This window comes from Lynx canadensis, chromosome A2, assembly GCF_007474595.2.
Source record: "Lynx canadensis isolate LIC74 chromosome A2, mLynCan4.pri.v2, whole genome shotgun sequence".
NCBI classification, from domain to species: domain Eukaryota; kingdom Metazoa; phylum Chordata; class Mammalia; order Carnivora; family Felidae; genus Lynx; species Lynx canadensis.
In genome coordinates this window covers 130,382,045-130,405,583 of record NC_044304.2, presented here as the reverse complement: position 1 = coordinate 130,405,583, position 23,539 = coordinate 130,382,045, and the positions used below count along the sequence as shown (strand labels likewise).

Genomic DNA, 23,539 nt, shown 5'->3' with positions numbered 1-23,539 from the left:
TATTCTTAATACTTGCATAAAAAATTAACTAATCTCTTGATATTAACTAGGCCCTTTTAAAACCCCCAATAAAAGAAAAATGTGTTTGGGAAGGGCTTTCAAAGGCCAAAGCTCCATGCATCTTACAGTGATGCTCAAAGGAGTACCTTTTGCAAGATCCTGCCTCTTTTGGATAGCTTCCCAAGCTTACAATATTCTTCATAGAATACTGGGATTTTCTTCGCCTGAGATTATCTGTATCTGAAAAATGAGAGGAAAAATCATCAGTAAGCCCATTAGGGCTAATGTCTGATCATAGAAAGCAATTCTTGTGCCACTTTTTTTCCTTAGTCACTCATCTGTTTGGATTATCTACACTTTATTATATCAGTTGGAATTAGTTCTCTTTTTTTGTAGAGAATTTCCTTCACATTGAGCTTCTTGAGAGTGATGTCTCATGTGGCACACCTTTGTGCCAAAGGTGGTACACCTTGACCTTTGCGAGTCAAGAAGCAGGAAGTTTGGGGGCGCCTGGGTGGCGCAGTCGGTTAAGCGTCCGACTTCAGCCAGGTCACGATCTCGCGGTCCGTGAGTTCGAGCCCCGCGTCGGGCTCTGGGCTGATGGCTCGGAGCCTGGAGCCTGTTTCCGATTCTGTGTCTCCCTCTCTCTCTGCCCCTCCCCGTTCATGCTCTGTCTCTCTCTGTCCCAAAAATAAATAAACGTTGAAAAAAAAAAAAATTAAAAAAAAAAAAAAAAAAAAGAAGCAGGAAGTTTGTGGCATCAGTGCTAAGCAGAATATTGGGTACATAGCAAAAACACAGTTAAAGGTTAATTGGAGGGAGGCAGCGAAAGAGGAAGGAGACAAAATAAGAGTTTTCCAAGGTAAAATTATCACTAATTCTTAGCTTGTATAACAAATAAAATGAGTTTAATTGATTTGCCAGTCATATCCTTTAATGAGACATCTTTATTTTAGTTGTTTTATTTAACTCATTAAGCATCAAATTTGTCTCTCACTTCTGTTTTTTAATCTCACTCAATTTGAAGTTTCTTCAGAGTGGGCACTGTCTTATACTTCATCTGTTATGCCCAAGATAGTCTTGTACAGTGCTTTGTACTTAATAAGCAATCACTCACACTATTTTTGAGGTTGTTATGGTATTATGAAAAGACCAGTGGGTATAGATCCAAAAAAGTAGATGTGAATTTTTTCTCTTCCCTTTACCAGATCTGTGGTCTTGAGCTGATTGCTTAGTCTCTCTCTCAAAACTTCAATTTCTTCGTCTATTAAGTAAGGAAATAATTCTTGCCATATTTGTTATGAAGATTAAATAAGAAATGAATGTAAAATACCTTTCCTTGGCAGTTAATGTTGCCAGAGCACCTAAGCATTTAGTTGATTTTCATGCTTCGTTCACCTTTATTTCATCCTTATTAGGCAAAGTGGCAAGAATAATTGATACCTTATATGGTAAATGTTAAGACTAGATCTGGCTGTGGCCAATGAAATAAATAATAGAAGCTTCGACATAATACAAATTTCTTTCTTTCTCACAATATACAAGCCAACAGGCAGGAAGTTCTGGGCTTGTATGTGCTTTCATGGTGTCAAAAGTGATACAGGCTCTTATTTTTCTGTTATAAAGTACTTGGCTTCCGTCATCAAGGATACTTGAATGTATAATATGGCTGCAAGAGCTGTAGCCATTACGTCCACTCTCCAGCAGTAGAAAAGAGGTAGGTTCTGCTCAGTTCAACAACTTGAAGGGAGCTTTGCTGGAAATTCCACACAACATTTGCAGTTCCATTTCACTGGCCAGATCATACTAGTCACATCTCCACATTTTGCTAGGAATATCAAATATTTGATAAGCAACTAATAATGTCTTAGGCAAATACATTTTATTTTTTCTAGTTTGATTCTCTGTGTGTGTGTAATTGTATCTTTGTTCCTTTCATTTTGTGTCTTCTACGGGATGGCAAATTGACTTCTTCTCTTTCAAAATTCTAATTTGTTAGTGGTGGTGCCAGGAGTGCTATGTTGATAGGACCCTAGGGTCTTACCTGGACTGGGATGGACCAGCAATGACTGCCACAGGTGGAAGAGACTGCTGCTGATGAGCAGTGACCACCATTCGAGGGTGTTTTTCATTTTTAATACCTCAAAACCTAGCCCAAACTCTTCATTTGTGATTTTACATGAAATTTCTCCCAGTAGTGGTTGTATTTTACTGTTTCTAAAGCAAACAATAGCCCAAGAAAAATGCAAATTATTATAAACTTCAGAAGGACATGTTACCTTCAAGCTTCAGGTTTCTGTTTATATCCTGGTGTAGCAATACTTCACATTTTCCATAGCACTGGTCTTTTCCTGCAGGTAACATAGAGTGAGTGACTTCCTTACCAGGAAGAATTTTGCAGGTATCACCACCAAACCCTTTTTGTTGTTGTTGTTGTTGTTGTTGTTGTTGTTTATTGTCTCTTAGGGATCAAGGGCCTTGGCATACAGTAGAGGTTGTTTTTTGTCTTTTAAATGTCTTCTCCATGTTCTATTTGAAACACAAGTGTTTGCACCTTACTAAATCCATACATTATCATTGGGTGGGGGGGGGGAGTCTTGCTTTAGGTTTTTGATAGCCCATTAGCAGACCCTTCTCACCCGATTGTGTTCATCTAAGCAGTTAACACATGCTAAACCTCACAGTGTTAACATATGTCCACTTGGAACTTTTGGTTTTCCGCCAAAGGCCAGATCTCAATACTTCTATAAATAAAGAGAACCGTAGCTAGATTCTCTGGTTATCTGTGCATGCAGAGTATCTTTTTATGAACCTTTCTTGGTTTTATAAGATCATGTTAGCTGCTTGCTTTGTGATCCTTAGTGTATAGACCAATGGTTCTCAGAGAGCAGGGGACATTTGTCAATGTCTGGAGACATTTTTGGTTGTCACAAATGGAGATGAGGTGGGATGGGGGTGAGGAGAGGTGCTGGTGGGTAGAGGTCAGAAAAAGCTGCTAAACATCCCACAAAACCCAGGACAGCCCCACAACACAGAAATATCCTGCCCAAATTATCAGTAATGCTGAAGTTGAAAAACCATGGTATAGACCATTCACCCAGTAATTTATACATTATATGAGGACACAAAATTTGCATACCTTAAATAAATCTTTGGAATGAATCTTTTTCTTTCCTAATCAAAAATCTGGTTAAACTGTAAGCACATTTAGAGTAACTGATAGGTGCCTTTTAACCATAAATTATTTCTGAGATGGATTTTTGTCTGTTTATTACAACTGCCAAATTATCGCCCTTGATGTGTGAACATGCCTTTTTAATTTTGTTTTTGTAATACTGTTTTCACAGAGATATTTTTAGCATTTCTCCATAGTAGTGAGTTTCCAAGAGATAAATAATCATAACCTACTTAAGTCCAAATCTCTTCCAGACCTGGAACAGTGGTGGGTGAAGGGAGGGGGGACTTTAGTGCAATTTGTGAGGACACATGTCACATGTGCATAATCAGGGTGGAAGCAGGCAGGCTTATTACAAGCATGCATGCAAAGATCCAAGGTTGCAAGGCAGTAACTGCACAGAAGATGCAACAATGCATTTTTCAGTCAGCTGTGATTTGCATGTCTTAGCATATGATCTCAATCAATAGTTTTCAACCCTCATTGCACATTAGAATCACCCGGGGAGCTTTTAAAACTATCACTCTCTTGGCTCCCCCATCCCCTAGAAATTCTAATTTAATTGTTCTGGGATAGGTCCTATGCATAAGTATTTTTTAAAAGCTCTCTTGGTGATTCTAAAGTGCAGCCAAGGTTGAGAACCACTGATCTAGATATATTGAATTCCTTGCATGAGTAAAGGAGCTTTCTCCCCCTCCCCCCCTGCCAGGGCTTAGTTTTTAGTGAATGTCATGACTGATGCTAGGAACTCTGTGCTATTTGAAGACCAGACAACTCCTTGAGGTCCTTTATTTAAATAAGGTTTTTTTATGCCTGTTTTTCCCACTCTAGTCTTTGGTAGTCATTCATTTGTTCACGGTACTTGGTGCGGTATTACCCTGAACTTTTAAGTATACCAGTAGATAGTTAGCATTTTTCAGAAAATAAAAAGGCTCTCTGTGAGTTAAAGAGATGTAGTTATGTGAATGTATGATGCTTCTTTTGATCTGTTGAAAAAGAATTTTGAAAGAGCAATATAGAGCAGCCTTCTCAGAAAACAATGCTTATGCCTTTTTTTTTTTTTTTTACTGATAGAATATTTCTCTGCAGGAAGCTTTTTCTAGCAATTATGACTAACACATAACACAATGCTGAGGTGCACTTTACAAGAAAGTGTACTTAACTTCACTTTCACAGAGAGACGTCCATTGTACCTGTTGAGTATACAGTGATTACAGATGCATTTGGTTAATTGGGTTTTTAAACTGTTTACTTTTTGAGTAGTTCAAATTAAAGATAAAAGCATGAAAAAATCATGGTAATTTCATTGTTACATTTACAACTGTAAGTTTAGATGGCATATTTTTCCTTTCAAATGTTGGTCAGTCAGCACTTATTGAACTAAGAAACATAAAAGGATAACTAATGTACAGAATTAGGTACCTTAACCATAAGCAAAGGATATTACCTCATTACTATGGAGTTAATTCCTGAGCTATTTTTTTTTTTTTTGTCAGGTCACCCAAAAGAGGTGGTCATTAGTAAGTCTTTGTTAGGAAAGCAAAAGTCCTCCACATTCTTAGCACCTGTTCTGTGAATACACAAGTGTTTGTGTATGTTTTCCCCATGCTCTTACCCTGAATCAGTTCTCCTCAAAGGTGGTCCATGAACTAGCTGGACCATGAACTGTTTGTAGTTGGTCCAAGTACAAAAATGGTGAGTAAAGGTTTAGAAACAAAAAGTATCTGTTTATAGTAGATTGAGGGGAGAACAAGCTGGTTTTTTTCTCTACATAGTCTGAGAAGCACTGTCCTAGATGGTTCTTCGGCCCGGCTCATTCTTCGGCTCTTGGCCAAAGTATCACTGTCTCAAGACGCCTCCTCTGACTGCCCGGATGCAAAGGCAGATTGCTTCCTTATAGATGTTCATGATAATCTGGTTCTTCCCTCCCATTCGTCACAGTGTATTTTTCCATCTGTATGTGGGATGATTTTGCTGATGTCTGTTCCCTCTGGTAGATAAGATCTGTGAAGGTAGGGGCTATTTCTGGTTTTCCTCATCAGTGTGTTCCCAGTGCTTGGCACATAATAGACATTTAACAAGTATGTGTTGCCTGAATGATCACCCGCATGTTCTCTTCACCCCTGAAACCACGGGTGAATCCTTTCCTCCTTTATTTCGTATTATTTCCCACTTCTGATTCTGCCTCCCAAGTGTAGCCCATGTAGCCATATTGAGGGCAGAAATGAGATGGATATGGATGCTGCTCTTCCCCTTAGACATCTCCCTGACTTTCCCAGTCTGCCTCCACATAGCTCCACTGCAAGTTAGAAATATCTTCTGGCTCTAGTGATCGAATATCGCTTGCCACAGCCTGTCTCAGAAAACTACCACAATTTTGCAATTGAGTATACATAAGAGGACTTTGAACTATGACAGATGTGAAGTGACAGCTGCGTTGTTCAACTGCCATCAGTGAAATGACCAGACAGATTTAGTCTGGTTTTCAAAAAGAATTTGTTAATGTTTATTTATTTTTGAGGAGGGTGGGTCAGAGAGAGAGAGGGAAACACAGAATCTGGAGCAGGCTCCAGGCCCTGAGCTGTCAGCACAGAACCTGATGCGGGGCTCGAACTCACAGACTGCAAGATCATGACCTGAGCCAAGGTCAGACACTTAACTGACTGAGCCACCCAGGCACTTCTAGTCTGCCGTTTTAAAGATGACTAGTAATTTGTTCTCACCTTGGAAGCTGATAAGGGAACAGTAGAATCTTTTGAACTTCTTACTTCATAGATCTACTCAATAAGTTGGTATCTTTTTTTTTTCTTTTTTTTGGTAAAGCTTATTTATTTTGAGAGAGCAAGAAAGTGCAAGTGGGGGAGGGGCAGACAGGGGAGAGGGAGAGAGAGAGACAGAGAGACAGAGAGACAGAGAGAGAGAGGGAGAGAGAGAGGGAGAGGGAGAATCCCAAGCAGGCTCCACAATGTCAGCCCAAAACCCATTGTGGGGCTTGAACCCACAATCCATGAGATCATGACCTGAGCCAAAGTCGGAGTCTTAACTAACTGAGCCACCTAGGTGCCCCAAGTTGGTATCCTTTTAACATTAATGATTAAAAACCAAATTATTCAACGTTTATTTATTTTTGGGACAGAGAGAGACAGAGCATGAACGGGGGAGGGGCAGAGAGAGAGGGAGACACAGAATCGGAAACAGGCTCCAGGCTCTGAGCCATCAGCCCAGAGCCTGACGCGGGGCTCGAACTCCCGGACCGCGAGATCGTGACCTGGCTGAAGTCGGACGCTTAACCGACTGCGCCACCCAGGCGCCCCCAAAAACCAAATTATTAAAGCAAGATTCCTTAATGGTCTGGAAACTTCACGGTTTTTTTTTTTAGGAGTTGGAGGAAAATTTGGAATGTAACATCCAAATAGATGCCAAACCCACAGGAAAAAAAAAATGATGGCACAGGACAACTTAATCATACTGTAGCTATCTAGTTTTTGGGTCACATTGTTTTCTTCAGTCCATGCTTATCATGTTCTTGTTGTTGGGGATGTCCTTCAGATGGAGCACCGACATCGGAAGAAAGATACTCCAGTACAGGCCAGCAATCACCACCTCTTTGTGCAAATGAAGAGCCTCATGTGTTCTAACCTGGGAGAGGAGCTTGAGGTCATCTTCTCTCTGTTTGACAGTAAAGAGAATCGGCCAATCAGGTAACGGCACATGAAAACCTGCCTTGAATGTTTTAATGTTGGAATGGTGAGTATTTGTAATTGGCAAGCTTTGGGATATATGACGTTGCATACTTTAACTCTGTCAGCCACAATTTTCTCATTTGTAGAACTGTGTGAATTTCTAAGCTTGCCTACCCTCTGGAGGTTCCCATGAAAGTTAGATGTGTGATGCCTATAGAAGTTCTTTGAAAAACTCAAAAAGGCTCTAGAACCATGATAATTATTACTAAATGAAAGTATGGCATTGATATCAGGTCTGTTATTTGAGTTACTTGGTACTGATAATGCGAGGAACACGTAATCTTAACTATGTTTTATTATCAGGCTCAACGAGTTTTATTTTTGAAAATTTCACTAAACAATTACATTATTCTTATCCTATCTGTATCGGGTAATATTGAGAAAGACGTAAATACTTGGAAGCCTTCCCATTAGAGTTTTAGAGCTGTGAAATAGTAAACAGTTTCACATACTTTTTTTTTCTTTCTAAGTTCTCAGAGTCTTTTCTGAGGGCAAGTTTTCAATATATAGCAGAAACCTATAGTGAATATTTTGGTTGTCTTTCAAAGGCCTCAACCCTTGTTGAGACTTTTTTGTGTTTTGAAATCTTTTAGATTTGTTTAAAAGCTGAACACAATGCACCCCATCTTTTACCTTAAAAATTTTAATTTATAATTTAAATCGTATCACACAAATCATACATAATGACCCAAGTTTACCATATTTTTTAAAAATTATGCTTACTAAATAAATGCTGACAGTTTTAAGTAACTCTGAGCCACATATATTGTTTTATAAACACACAGTAATTCTGGAGTATTTTTTCCTGGTTAAAAAATATTTTTTTCCTAAGCAATATGTGTGAAGTTTACTTTTAATGCATTTATAGCCATAAAATCTTTGGTGAATTATTTTATATGTTAATCATTACCTACTAGTAAGAGGACTTTTCTGGACAGAGGACTATATCCATACAATTTAAAGATAGCATTTTGGGGTAGAAAGGACAGAGTTTATGAGATGTGTAAATAACTGTGATAATAGTTTCAAAATCTGCTTTACATACTTTTGGAGGAAATGAATCAGTGAGTTAGAAAACTTTTCCCCCTTCACAAACCAGCAGTACTAAAAAGGGAAGAAAAAAAGTCTTGAAAAACAGATCCAAGTTACGGCTTAGCACTTGCTTTAGAAATAGGGAAGATTATTTAGAGATAATACTTGCTAACATATTGAAGTCTGTCTTAGCTTGGTTTTTCCAGGTAGTTTAACAAGTTCCTCATGACATTGTATAATATGTTGTCTCTAAAATAGTTAACAAACAGTGAGAATGTAAAAGGGAGGCATGAGGTCACTCTTTTGCTCAGGCTTATTAGGCTAAGGTTTTGAGGACTACAAATTCCCCTTGGCCACTGATGTTCACATTGCATTACTATAGGAAGTGCATTAATTTAATTTAAGATTAATATTGGCTGGTCTCGTGGTTTCGTCGGGAATCGACAGAATTCCCCTTGTTTTGTTCCTGTTTACTTGGTGAAAGTAGGAAAATAACCTGGGTACAGGAGCCTCAGAATATGTTTTTGCAGTCCCCAAGTTCAGACCAGGAGCTGGACCTTTTTCTTAGTCTGTGACGTGTGCCGGCCTCCCCCTTCTCCCTCTGCCCATTCTTCCTCTTCCCCTCCCCTTTCTTCTGTCACACGCACGCCTCTAATAAACCACCTGAGAGGTAATGACCCTAGAAGAAATCAAGCCTAAATCCTTCTTCATTGCTTCTACTTACTGAGTTTGGCTGTTGGCTCTCACCTCCCAAATTCATAATCACCGTAAAGATGATCTGCAAAGAAATGAGTAAGAATGAAAATATGTGCTTAGTAGGTGTTAAAACAGTCTCACGTTTATTTGCTTGGCTTTCCGAGGCCTTGGGCAGCGTAGTGATTGTTCTTTTAAGGAGCTTCTAAAACCTTGCTGTGAGTGGCTTCGGTTCCATTGATGGCACAGGGCAATATCACCATTAACTCTTGAAGAGGCCTTAGGGTGCACAGATCTGAAGACTGGACGTGATTGTGGTCTTCCCAGTTGACTGCTGCTTCCCTGACCTCTTCACTCACCTCTGTCTTTTCCTTCATCTTGAAACCGGTGACAGGTCTGGCTTCCTTCATTGCTCCCAGCATAGCTAATGAGTGTAAAGTATTCACATCTTCTCAGGAAAGGGTATCAGAAAGGTAAGATATGACTGTGAGACTTCCTTGTGTTTCTTCTTAGGCCCAACAATGGATGCAGTATGGGATGTATGGTATTTTAAAATCAACATGCATGTCTTGTAAAGCTTCCTTTTTTTTTTTTTTTTTTTTTTTAATAAAATTTCAGACGTGAAACAGTAGAATAGTATCGTACACGTGTACCTGCCTTCAGGCTGGGTCTTGTTTTAACCACACCTCTTTCTGGTCCTCTTCTTTGCCCCCAGATTACTTGGAGGCAAGTCCTCGACATCCTTTTATTTTTGTATGTAAATATTTTGGGGTATAGCCCTAAAAAGCAGAACTCTAAAGAAACTACTAAGAAATGAATATTCCCTTATCATCAGATATCCATATCCAGGCAGTATTCAGTATTCCCATATTGACTCATAAATATAGTTTTACAAATTCCAAATAAGGAGGTTGTAACTTATAAGATCCATATAAAATCCATATATCGTAGCTGGTTGTTAAGTTTCACAAGTCTCATTTCACCTTTTTTTTCCCCCCTCTCTCTTTCCCTCTTAGATTTTTTTGTATTTCTCTTTTGAGGAAACTAGGTCATTTGATTTTTATTTTTCCTTTTCTGAGTTCAAAGTCCAGCCCAAGTAATGAAAGCCCATAGACAAAAGATGGTATGTTTAAGTGAATGCTTTTGTTGTTAAAGAAGATCATTAGTGCTCTAATTTACAAAAAATAAAACACATTTTAAGTGTAATCTGACAGCATTATCCTGACTATTAATCACAGGAAGTTACCTTGTCCCGGTGTAACTAGAGTGACTGACATGTACAAAGCCTGGAGAGGAGTGATGATGAGAGGTAGATGTTTATTTCTGCCACAAGGCGGACAACTGGTTAGGACTTTTTTTTTTTCTTTTTTTGTTTTAACTTTCCTCCTCCAAGAAGCAAACAGCCAGCATTTATTGAACACTATCCATTTTCCAGACTTCTTTCTAAATGCTTTAAAAATATTACCAGCACTGATTTTATAGGGAGTGAACCAAGGCACAGACAGGGTAGGTAACTGGTCTAAGCTTATAGACCCGGCAGGAGGCAAAGCTGAGCTTCAAGCTGGCAGTCTGTCTGTCCCATTCTACCCTTTGGGCCTCAGTCCTCCAGGGCTTCAGTATTTACCTGAAAGTTTCCATAGTTGAGCAGGATTTTACTGGCCAGAGTTAGAACTCCAGAGACTGATAGTATTAATAATAGGTTGTTATAAATACTGATAATGATAATACTAGATCTAGGCAGAGGGCCTCACCAATACTCTGTGCTCCAGAAATTGGTTTTCTGAATTGAGTCCTCAAAATACTTGAAGAAAAGCGAAGTAGCATTGGCTCACCCCGTATGCCAGTGATAAAAGTCATAGCGGTACTTGGAGACGTCAAATGCAAAAGGAGACAACGTGTGAAAATGGTCCCCTTCTGGTTCGCTCAGTGGAACAATGGCACACATGGTATCTCCTCAAAACCGAAGGGTACATTTTCCAAAACCAATCTTAAATTGTCACTGAAGTTGGGCCATACTTAGGAAGCCGGTTAATTTTACCTGAAGGGACCCCAGAATGTTAGGCGTCTGATGCATGTGGCATCCAACTCTTGCTGTAAGCATCCGTAAAGATTTTGTCTACTTCTGCCACCATCTTGCTAACGTACACCGACCCTGTACTTCTTTTCCAGTTTCCCTTCCTCATTTGTCTGTGTGACAGCACCGACCCGGAGAAGCCTGCAGATAAAGCTGCATTGGACTATCAGCAAATAGAACACACTTTTATTTAGTTGAGTTTTGTACAGTCCTGACATGATATAGCACTGTAAAACATAATTAGTAAAAAAAAAAAAAAAAAAAAAGAGTTTGAAAAATCTAGTTTTATATGAGTAAAATGCTTTTGGAGTGAATCTATCTGGTTGAAAGTTTGTCATTTCCCCAGTCCACGGGGGGATAGCTGGAAAAGTCAGGGAGTCATTTCCCTAGATATTATCTGTAACTTTATTTTATTTTCTTCTTCTCTATTTATTTAACAAAACACTCATATAATGCTTATGATGTGCCAGGCACTGTTCTAAGCTCTTTTAAAAATATCTGTTTATCCCTTGTAACAACTCTCTAAGGTAGGGACTTTTAATATCCCCATTTTTTTATGGATGAGGAAAGTGAGGCCCCGGGGTACTAAGTAACTTGTGCGAGGCGACACAGCTGGTATTTTAACTTGTAGCCTCATCAGGTGTCAGTACTCTTAACCGCTATTGTCATCTTCTTCAGTATTTATCATATTCTCTTTTCTTTTTCAACCAAGGTTTACTCACCAGTGTGTAGTAAGGGGTGTGTTGAGGGTTTGGTTCTTTTTTTAAGAACCTGGAATGGGAGAGGGGCGCCTGGGTGGCGCAGTCGGTTAAGCGTCCGACTTCAGCCAGGTCACGATCTCGCGGTCCGTGAGTTCGAGCCCCGCGTCGGGCTCTGGGCTGATGGCTCAGAGCCTGGAGCCTGTTTCCGATTCTGTGTCTCCCTCTCTCTCTGCCCCTCCCCTGTTCATGCTCTGTCTCTCTCTGTCCCAAAAAATAAATAAACGTTGAAAAAAAAAATTAAAAAAAAAGAACCTGGAATGGGAGAGACTTGAGCTCCATCGACAGGAAGGATCCCCTAACAAAGGAGAGGTTACACTCAGGGGAGAGGGGAAGTAATTGCTGGATCAGTGTCCCTTTGGAGGCATCAGGAGACTGGTTTGAGACTGCAGGTGGGGAAATGATCCATGGACCAGTGACAGGGAGAAAGGAAAGGGTATGGATGTGCATAAACTGAACTGCAGGATTGGGAATATCAGGATATACATATATATACACACATAAATATATTTATATATAAATACAAATATACATATATAAATTTACATGTATATATATATATGTATATGTATATATAAAGAAATCAAACCACTTAACATTATATGCTGCAAATGTGTCTCCTCTGGCTGGCATTTGAAATTGGGTGTTGAACAGTTTGGTGACAGAAATACTCCTAGCGTTTATGTTTTCCGTAGGCTGTACAGCGATGCATATGTGTACTCATTCATACCTTCCCTGTATGGACATGTGTCACTTAATCTATAACAGACTATAAATCACATGGGCCAATGAATATGACATAGCTCACTGGCTGACTACTTCCCTTTGTAACTTTCATTACTTTGTTTACTGATGTACTGTAAGGCTTCATTAATTAAAGCTGTAAATTTGTTTCAGGACTAATCTATTACTGTATTTCATTCTCATCAGAGAATATATTTAATAGGGTCTCAGTGCCACACATGGGTACTTAGCTTAGTACAAGACTGCTCATGCATGCACACTGCTGGCATGGGCTTTTACTTGAGAAAATAGCGGCAGAGTAGTACTTCTGGAAAGTCTTACTCTGATGACTAAATTCCAAGTCTTCTCATAGTAATGAAATTAAGATAAAATTTACTTTCTGTTGGTACCTTGTTCACATTCTTTCCTGAAGTTCTGTATTTTTCCTACAATCATACATGTAAACTCTCCATTTTCCTTGAAATGCTTCACTCCATGTAAAATTTATACTGCCCACAGTCACCTTCTTTTTTAGTATATCATTCTAATTCTGTCACTTAAGAAAAAGGTAAGTAGTGAATATTATTGGTGAAGCACAGGTTTCTTATATGGATTCATATAGGACTATGAAATAGGTCTGAATTTATGTTCATCCTCAAGACACATATCTTCCTGTATAGTGGTGAAGGCACCACTATATGGTATGTAAGTGGCTCAGTTCTGGTGTCGGAGGGTCTGGGTCCAAATCCTGGGTTTTTAATTCTGTAGCTGCATCAACCTGGGTAAGTTAGTTCGTGTCTCTTATGGTTGTTAACTGTCTGCTAAATGAAGATGATAATAGCACTTTCCTCTTGGGACTATTTGAGGATTAAATGAGATAATAGATATACTTCTTAGCATAATGCTTGGCACTTGTAATTGGTCAGTAAATATTGGCTATAAAGATTATGATTTTCAAAAACCCAAATAGGAAATACAGTTTAACATAACCAGAAATGATACATGGTGTTTGGTCTTGAATTCTTGACATTTTACAAAGAATTCTTGTTGATTTTTTTTAGGTACATACTGTTATGGTTAGGTAAGATTCAGAGAGACTTAATAGTTAAACAGGTAGAATGGCATCAGGGATGTGATTTGCTTTAAAATACTTCACATAGGGTGGGGGGGGGGTGGGGGGCTTGAAAAATAAAGAAAGAATAAAGGGATAGGTGGAATTAGTGTGATGAAATTTAGTGGTTGTGGATTCCCTGTGGTAGGTATATGGGTTCTTGGTTTAACTTTTAGCAGTATAGTGTGTATTGTTAATAAATCATCTGCTTCAGATGTTTTATGCCTGTAGGCAAAAAAGCAATGAGAGCAAGCATGTTTTACAGTCTCTTTGAAGAAGACTGGTTTATTAGTCTGGTCTAGTCGCTAGTTGTGTGAATAGTCTGGATTCCATTCTGCCTAGAATAATATTCCTACGTTTACATGAACTGAAAATAATATTCTTCATAATATATTTGACAAAACTTCGGAGGAAATGTTTTCCTGCGGTCTAAGACATTCAGTATTCTATAACACGTGTATCATAATATTACCTTTAAAGTATAACCTTTGACTTATATATAAAGCAAAATAGCAGCTTTTAGAAGATTAATAAGGATTCTGTGAGAGGAAGTACCTTATATGCTCAAGGAAAGTCCTGTGTCTTCGTTAGGATCAGCTTCTCAGAAACTCGGAATTAGTACTGGTTTGCCCTCTCAAAGGTGAGGAAATGGAACAGTTCTGTGAAACCTTCTGTGAATGGCATGTTCCTTCTAACCGTTTACCTGTTCATTCATTCACTCGTTACACAAGTACATGGGAGGAACTGTTGTGCGCCAGCAGTATGGGATGATTCAAAGGAGCAAGTGGCAGAAGGGATTCAGGATGCAAGTGAAGGACTCTACTTTGAGAGGAAAGGCACTCCTTCTGACGTGGAAGGAAGAGAGGTGAGGGCAGAAAATGGACAGAAGATGTTGAGATGGAAAGGAGCGACTGGGTTTGTGGCCTTGACCTTTTATAGGTAACGTTGGAAAATAATGTCCGCTATCATTGGGGAGCAAAAGAGAGGATGAAAGGAAATTGGGGGCTGGAAGTGAGTTACAGGAACAAGGTAGGTGGACTCTGAGCAGAAGTGTGATAGGAAACGAGATGGAGAGGAGTAATTGAATTGTTGAGTGTGGTGAGACCCCTCCAAAGAGAGACATCTGAAAGGGGTAGTGCATGCTTGCTCCCAGGTTACCCAGCTTTTGCCAGAGGTGTTCAGGAAGTAGGGATCAGAAGCAGGTGATGGGAGTTGGTGACTGAAACCTCAGAGTTGGAAAAGAATGAGCAGATTGGGAATCTAGCATAATGATGAGGAAAATAAAAAAAAATTAAAACTGTAGCTTCCGATAGGTCTCTTCAGAGGCAGATGTGATCTAATACTAGCCGTTTCATTTTTTAAAGGAAATTAAAGAAGTGGAGTTTTGTTTTGTTTTGTTTTGTTTTGTTTTGTTTTGTTTTGTTTTGAAAAATTCAGTTACCGGGAAAATTTTTCAAGAGCTTCCAGAAGGCAGCTGTCAAAGAGCATAGTTATTCAGCCCAGACTAGGAAAAATGTTAATATTTTTGTGTATGTATTGTAGTACATAACACAGTTAGGAGAGCAGATGAGATTTTTTTAATTCTCTGAGCACTGTGCTAGAATTTCTCATTTCATACATCATTTACAACTTATTATAGTGTGATCACATAAGTTCAGCATTTATATTTTTGTCATAAATTAGGAGCATGTATGGTTGTGAATGTTAAAAGAGAGCTGGCATAGATCTCTTCTTAGAGTCTTATGGTATAAAGCTAACTCAAAATTGTAACCTCTCCGAAGCAAAGCAACAATGTCGAGAGAAAAAGTCTGGCCATACGTGCAGGGGGCACAACTCTGCTTGAGAACAAAAATAGATGAAGAAGGCGTTCAGCGATTCTCCTTGGACTGTGGCAATATCAACTATTCCATACAGCCCAGAGCGTTTCCTGCTGTGTCTAGACATGTTGGCACACATTTCACTGTGGGTGTCTGTACATCAGTGACCCGCAGTGACCTTCCCTGGGGCCTCCTCTTTAAAGGCACCACTTTCCACTCTGCCTCTTCTTTTCCATCATTTAATTCTTCCAGCAGGTGCGTGAACATTGGGACTGTTGTCACTTTGGAGTCGATCAGATTTCGTGGTTTGCTTCCCTTTGGTCATACTTCTGTGTCACATATTAACAACAACAACAATAATTGCTTTAGAGATGTGGTGATGTCTTTAATAGGAGACATTTTAAGAAATGGACCAGGAAGAAGATCTAAAAACAAAAGAAGCAAAGAAATAACTTCATTCAAGCCGAGAACACCCAGGTAGAAGCGCTCCATCCACTTTTTCCCTGTAGTATTTTAAGAGCTGTACGATATCAATTATTTTTCAAATTGCAGATTAATACAGTATTATAATAATAAGCGGCTGGAAATTCAAGGTGGCAGAAAAGTGGAAGCTCATAGAGTCATTGGATTGACAACTGGCTTTCTCATTCGCTTTAGCTCTCTGCACTTATCCTGGCTACTTGTCTCTTCTTACTTAAGCCTTGCCATGTCATAGAATGCAACCAGAAGGTCCTTTTACCCTGATTCCTGTGTTTTAATGGTTTTTTGAGAAAAAGAGAGAGAGAGAGTGAGAGCGCATCAGCAGAGAAGGGGCAGAGAAAGAGGGGAAAGAGAGAATCTCAAGCAGGCTCCACGCTGGGTGTGATCTCACAAACCATGAGATCATGACATGAGCAGAAATCAAGAATTGGATTCTTAACTGACTGAGCCGCCCAGGCGCCCCTCCTGTGTTTTAAAAGATGACCAGATTGGTGTTCTTTTCATCAGGATTCTGGTCATTTCATCAGGATTCTGCCCTGTGTTTGCTGCTTGTAGAGAATTCAGATTTAGTTGTCCTAAGTTCCCCACTGAAGAGGTTAGGGTCACACATAGCACTCCACCTGTCAAGGACTTCTTTGGTATTCAGTGCCATTTCTGTTGTAGGAAAGTGGTACGCTGATAAAGGAATTAGAAATGATACGGCACCTCTTGGCTCCGATTCTGAAGAAGAGACTTGATCTTCTCAGCTTCTTTTTGTGCCCACAGGGCGGCCAGTGATATGGTTAAAGGAAGCTTACAAGTCTTTTATTGTCATTGAGGCAAAACATTATAAGATCATTCCATTATTGTCTTCATTTTTGCTGCCATCCTTCTATTCCAGTGGGGATGTGCTTATGAGTAAGAAGGAGAAGTCAAGGTGTTGAGGAATGTTGATGGACATGTTACTCTGTATTAATCAGAAGTACATTCTCAGACCTGTACTTATGGGAGCATCATTTGCAAAATCTGTCATGCTAAAACATCGGAATTAAAAATGGCAGATACATATGCAGTGTCTTTTCCTAAGTATTTCTGTTTAGAGGCTTTTAACCACAAGTTAAACACAGACTGTGTCTTCTTTTTGTTTCCATTGAGCATGGATGGATTTCACACTTGCTGTTGAATCACTGATGTTCATTCATTGAACAAACAATTACTGCTGTTTTCATCAGAGCCAGGCATTGACCTGGGCATTGAGGACACATCAATGAATAACACAGAAAAAATAATTCCTGCCCTTCCAGAACTCAGATTCTAATGCTATTGAGCTTTAAGTCAAGAACTATTTTAAAAGATAGTTTCTGTGCCACCTCTTTGCATTGTAACCGATATGCTGTTTCCATTTGAGAAGAATATTTGCAGTGTCTAACATGATGCTTTCTAACCTTTTTAGTGCCCTCAGCTTCTTCTCAAAATTATAGAAACTGCAAACCTCTACAGAAATTAATATACCTATTCTCATACACATTAACGTTTGTGTATCAGTTAAAAATTTTTTTTTGTTTATTTTTGACAGAGCATGCATGTGGGAGGGGCAGAGAGAGAGGGAGACCCAGAATCTGAAGCAGGATCCAGGCTCCGAGCTGTCAGCACAGAGCTTGACGTGGGGCTCAAACTCGCCGACTGCGAGATATGACCTGAGCTGAAGTCAGATACTCAACCGACTGAGCCACACAGGCGTCCTTGTATATCAGTTTAGAGACTTTGTAGCTGCCTGTTTAAAATAATAATAATAATAATAATAATAATAATAATAATAATAATAATAATTTGACCTTTAAAAAGTTCCAAAAGCATGTAACATCTGGCTAATACATAGTACTTAATAATCATTTAGGAAGTTTTCAGTTTTGGGGCGCCTCGGTGGCTCAGTCTGTTAAATGTCCGACTTCAGGTCATGATTTCACAGTTGTGGGTTCGAGCACCACATCAGGTCCTGTGCTGATAGAGCCTGGAGACTTCTTTGGATTCTAAGTCTCCCTCTCTCTCCGCCTCTCCTCCACTCTCATTCTGTCTCTCTCTTTCAAAAATAAGTAAACATTAAAAAAATTTTTATTTAGGAAGTTTTCAGTTTTTAAACTTGCAATGAATCCAATCTGTCAGTAAACTGATGAAATTTGATTTTTGCTTATTTTCTTTTAAAACATAGAACATCTTGGGGTGCCTGGGTGGCTCAGTCTGTTGAGCGTCCAACTTCCGCTCACGTCATGATCTCCCAGTTTATGAGTTCGAGCCTCACAGTGGGCTTGCTGCCCTCAGCCTGTCAGCCCTGATCCCACTTCCCATCCTCTGTCCCCCTCTTTCTGCCCTTCCCCCACTTGGGTTCTCCCCCCAAAAATAAATAAATATTAAAAAATAATAAAATAAAAAATAGAACACCTTTCTAATTAATATATGCATGCAAGATGTGTTGTACTTACTGGTTTTGCAGGGCTTGACTTATTTCAAGTTTTGTTATTTATTCTGTTTTCATTTAATACTTCCTTGCAAGGAACTGCATGCTTCAGCCCAGAGTACTTAAGCTTGGGTTTGCTTTATTTTCAAGATTCCTTATTACAAATGCTTTCCCTAACAAAAAGATCAGAATAATTACTGTACATAGACCAGTGTTTTTTCCCTCATGAAGTATCAAAGGTAGAGTATTTACAATGATCAAGTTATGTAAATTCCCAGAAGAATAAGCATAAGCTCTTCTGCCTACGTAGCCCTTCTTATTTCTTGGTTCTTATTTGTGTTGATCAGATCCTATCATTGCCTACTTTTCATTACTTCTTTGAGGAACTTGTTTTCTACTGAAATTCTTAATGAATTCTCTAGAGATAGATACAAGCAAGTATTTTCCCGAGTGACTCAACCAGTGTAGCTATTTCTAAGAATTTTACTTGTAATCAACATTGGGATTTCTGGGGTCTCAAATCTTTTGAACTGTTTGAAATTTTTACTGTTTTTGTCAAATCAACAATCAACCCAGATCATTTTTTAAAATTTTTTTTTTTTCAACGTTTATTTATTTTTGGGACAGAGAGAGACAGAGCATGAACGGGGGAGGGGCAGAGAGAGAGGGAGACACAGAATCGGAAACAGGCTCCAGGCTCTGAGCCATCAGCCCAGAGCCTGACGCGGGGCTCGAACTCACGGACCGCGAGATCGTGACCTGGCTGAAGTCGGACGCTTAACCGACTGCGCCACCCAGGCGCCCCAACCCAGATCATTTTTTAAAACTTCCTCAGTCAATGATGAATAGCACAATGCCTGTGAAACAGCAGGTGATCTGTACATCACTTATTTATAACTTTTAAAAAGCAGTGAATTTCTTTTTTGATTGAGTTTTACTTTTCTAGAGAGAGTTTCAATTCAGATAGCTGTATTCTCTGCAATGAAAACTAACATGAAATGCTTTTAAATCATCTTAAGTAGTAAGAAGGAATCAGCTTGATGTTCCAAATTGGCAATAGAATTGAGTGTAGTTTAAAAAATTATGTCTTCTTGTATCATCCAACTAAAACCAAATCCTTTGCTGTCCTGACAAAGCCATCACATTCGTTGGTTGCTTAGTCCTTCGCCCTCAAATATTTGTAAAGCGAATCTGGGCATGGACATTAATTGTAAAAAAAAGAAAACTCAGAATCTGCTCTTGAGGTAAAGTCCGGGAACCTTGGTATTGAGGATCATTCTCTTTCCATTTCCCTTTAATCAGAAGAGCTCATGACCCTAATGTTGCTTTAGTTTTAAAATTAGAAAGCACATTAATAGCTTTATCTAGGAAGTCTTGCTTGAGAAGTTGCTTTCATTCATTGCCAAGGAAAAACTCTGTCCCTTGTCTGGTCATGTGGTTGGGAGAAGAAAGGGGAAAAGTCTTTGACTTGAAGATACCAGGCCTGTGTTGCCTGTTTTCTGATATGTATGACTCATAAAAGATAGCCAGCCATTCTAACTCATTAGGGCCTGGGGCACTTGGGTCAAAACAGTGGTTCTTAAACATGTCTGGGCTTTTAAACATACAGGAGCTTTTAGGTCCATCCTGACCTAGTAATTCAGGATCTCCAGGGAAGGGCCTGGCTTTTACACAGCTCCCCAAAGCATGTTGTGCACACCCAGGTTAGGAGCCCCTGGATGACAAGGCCAGCAAGTTCCTCTGTTTCCCACTGGACATTCCTTTCACCTTTCCCCTGTGCCACAGTGAGCACCGAAGCTCTTGGTCCAGTGGCCCCCCGCGGGGCAGCCAGCACACCTTCCACCTGCTCCCCAGAGTCTTGCCTGAACTGCAGCAGCTCCTGGAGGGGTGGGGGCGTTAGTCCCCATTTAGGAAGCTGCTTGAGGCTTCCTGTTTTGAGTTGTCCACTGCCACTTGTTCTAGGATAGAGCACAGTAACGGTTGCCCTCGGATTGTCAGAAGCATCTTACCCTGTTGGTCAGTCAGAAAGCATTTGAGAAAATGCTGGAGAAGCAGTGACACAGAAGCCTGAAATCACTGTATATTTGATGTTCTTGCCTTTTGGATAGAGGCTCTGGAGCCAGCAGGGCAGAACCATTCCCTCATCTCTTCTCACTCTTTTCTTTTTTCTCTTTTCTTTTCTTTTCTTTTCTTTTCTTCTCTCTCTCTCTCTCTCTCTCTCCTTTCCTTTCCTTTCCTTTCCTTTCCTTTCCTTTCCTTTCCTTTCCTTTCCTTTCCTTTCCTTGAAAAAAGAAAATTAATGTTTGTTTTTGAGAGAGATACAGAGACAGAGTGTGAGTGGGGGAGGCAGAATCTGAACTAGACTCCAGGCTCTGAGCTGTCAGCACAGAACCCAACACGGGGCTTGAACTCACAGGCTGTGAGATAATGATCTGAGCTGAAGTTGGGCCCTTAACCAACTGAGCCACCCAGGTATTGCCCTCTTTCTTTCTTTCTTTCTTTCTTTCTTTCTTTCTTTCTTTCTTTCTTTCTTTCTTTCTTTCTTTCTTCTTTTCCTTTCCTTTCCTTTCCTTTCCTTTCCTTTCCTTTCCTTTCCTTTCCTTAAATGTTTATTTTTGAGACAGAGTGTGTGCACGTGAGCAGGGGAGAGGCAGAGAGAGAGAGAGAAGGAGAGAGAGAATCCCAAGCAGGTTCTGCACCCCCGATGTGGGACTTGAACTCACGAGTTGTGAGATCATGACTTGAGCCCAAGTCAAGAGTTGGACACTCAACCAATTGAACCACCCAGGCACCCCTCACTCGTCTCTTTCTGTCTTTTAGCTCCCACTATTTCCTCTCTGGCTCCTGGTGCATCTCCCTTCACTTCTTATGGTAGAGTAGATGATAATTGTTATTTCTACACACAGCACAGTGCACTTTAAGACAAGTGCTTTTGCATTTTCAAAGGTACCAGATGGAGTATTTTTTGGTCAAATGGTTTCATAAAGTATGAGTGTTGAAGAATCAGACAGTACAGGGTTTTATTTTTCTGATTAGCTTACCAGAACATGACCATCTAAATGTTTTCTGTCTTTGGTTACTGTTACTCTTGGAGATCATCCATTTATTTCAGTGATTTAACTGTTCGGCGTGAGTTTAGAAATATTCTTCATAATTTTTTGTATCTTGATCAGAATCCTAATCTTTCACATTACATGTTTCAACCAAAGATACTACCTGGTCATACATTTTTGGATGAAATATGGGTTGTGTAACTTGCATACCCGGAATCACTAGGCAGTTTTGCTTTTTTAGAAGAGGGGAGTGATATGGAGGTAAACATGAATGCGTACAGAAAAATAGAAAAATCTCCTTGGCATTGGCCATTCCTGGCTTTAAGTATGTTGCTCTTTGAAGGCAACTGATTATCCAAGGAACACCCTATGAGAGAGCCACTTGATTATTCAGAGGGTTGGGAGCACCCTCCCACACCTGGCCTGCAGGCCTCCAAGACCCTAGGCCTTCCTACAGAAAGGCCTTCCTACAGAAGGGCGATTGCTTCTCAGTGGATATGATAGGCAGAGGAGCAGGAAGACAAGAGCATCCTATCTTGCTGAGAATGGGAACAGAAGCCATCAGAGGGCTTCAGACCCCTACTGTAGACCCCATATATTTTGATCACTGGTAAGTACTTTTCTACCAAACCATGTTATTGAAATACACTCTTCATTATCAGAGGTCTCATAGAATATTCAGAACGCATTAGCACAGGTGAGCAGGTTCACAGCCATAAACTCCCGAAACATGGATACATTTCTTCCTCTATTTGTTTTCAGTTTCGTGCGTTGTCGTTATTATTTTTTATTTTACTGAAAATATTCACAATAAAAAGTCTCCATTCACATGACATGGTTAGTCTTGCTCTTCTTTGTTCCAAATAATCTGTTCTTTTAAAGATGGCATAGCATTGTGGTTAAGAGCTGAGACCCTGGAGTTGGGCCCTGAATATTGATTTCCTTGCTCCACACTTGCTGACCATGCACGTTTGGCCAATTTGCTTCCTATCTCCAAGCCCCAGATTTCTCCTGTATAAAGCAGGGATGGAGGCAGTTCCTATCATATAGGGTGATTGTTAGAATTAAGTAAGAAAATCCATGTGAAGTGTAAGTCATGGTGCCTAGCACAGGGTATATATTTATTTATACTATTTTTCCCCTGGCGCCATGCTGGGGGTGCTTAGATACATTCTTACTTCATTATCTAGCTTTCCTTAAATTCTTGTTAGAAGAAGGCAAGTCATAAATAATAAATAGGATTTTTTATTCTTTATTTCCAAAGAAAGATTTTGTCATTGTTGATTTATAATATGGAATGATTTGTAATGGCTCACACACGGAATTCAGGTGGACACTAAATTTCTCTGGCAGTGAAATTTCCTCTGGGAGAACATGGCAGTATATGGAAAAGTCAAATGAGGATATTTTTCCCTGCTGGTAATATCAAGTCTCATTTCTCAGTGTTTCTGGAAGTGTTTCTATTTGCTTATTCATTCTTTGATGATGAAAAAGGACGCAGTATTCTCATTTGGAAGTATATGATGTCACTGTAGATTTTTCCATTACTATATATTTAATATAATAAAGGTATAAAATGTACATGGGAACAAGGTTAAAATCATGATCTAGAATCTGGGGGTACCATGAAGGTAATTCAGTGACTCACATCTGGTGGGGAGGCACCACTGATTGAAATGTCTCTTTGGAGAATTTTGTACATGTCTCTACCACAAAATAAAGGGCATTATGGGGAAGAGAGGGAAAGTTGGGAAGGGAGATAAAGCTCCCCAATTATTTGGATTTTGTTGTATTTTTTCCTAAAAGATTGTATTTGTTCAGTGTTTAATTAAACACTGAGGAAGTACCAAATCATTGGCCACCAGCTGGGGATGTAAAGGTTCATGGTGATCCCCTTATACTCTGGTTACTCATAATGTAATAGAAAGAAATACACAAACCTCTTATGATTAAGAAAAAAACGTGAATATATATAATGGAGGTATTCACATCTTATCATAGGACACTTTTAAACTCACAAAAACTAGTTGTGTTTTCTCATCAGAGATAACCACTGTTTTACTTAAAATAGAGTCTTGAAAATGCCTTTGTGCATGGCCACCAAAGTTTGTGAGAGAATTGTAGAAGGTGTTCCAAGGTGGAATGTGAGTGACTTATTCGGTTCCCAGCCTTGAAGACATACGTTTTGGTTTTCTCCACACATGGGATCAGGGGTATTTGTTTGTAATCCAAAGATTCTGGAATGTGTTGCTCTAGGTCTTTGGTTTACTCTGAAACCATTTACTGATTAAACAGTTGCTGTATTACCAAAGCTGAAGAGAAATTCATTTGAGTTTGTGTAAGAATTTGTCACTAAGTGAATAAAAAAGTTTTTTTTTTTTTTTTTAGTTGGCCACAAAGGTTTTCTTTTTCCTTTAATAGAAGTCTTAAAAAAAAAATGCACGGG

The 23,539-nt window shown here is 39.4% G+C and overlaps 1 protein-coding gene across 7 annotated transcripts in view; it reads left to right on the top strand.

Annotated features, from left to right (window-relative positions):
- The window catches only part of DOCK4 (dedicator of cytokinesis 4), a 433,703-nt gene that overhangs the window by 206,260 nt on the left and 203,904 nt on the right, over nt 1-23,539 (top strand). For all 7 annotated transcript variants that reach the window (XM_030308249.1, XM_030308247.1, XM_030308245.1 and 4 more), the window contains one exon: nt 6,725-6,876. In XM_030308249.1, the coding sequence (XP_030164109.1) occupies nt 6,725-6,876 (152 nt within the window). The remainder of the gene's footprint in view (nt 1-6,724; nt 6,877-23,539) is intronic.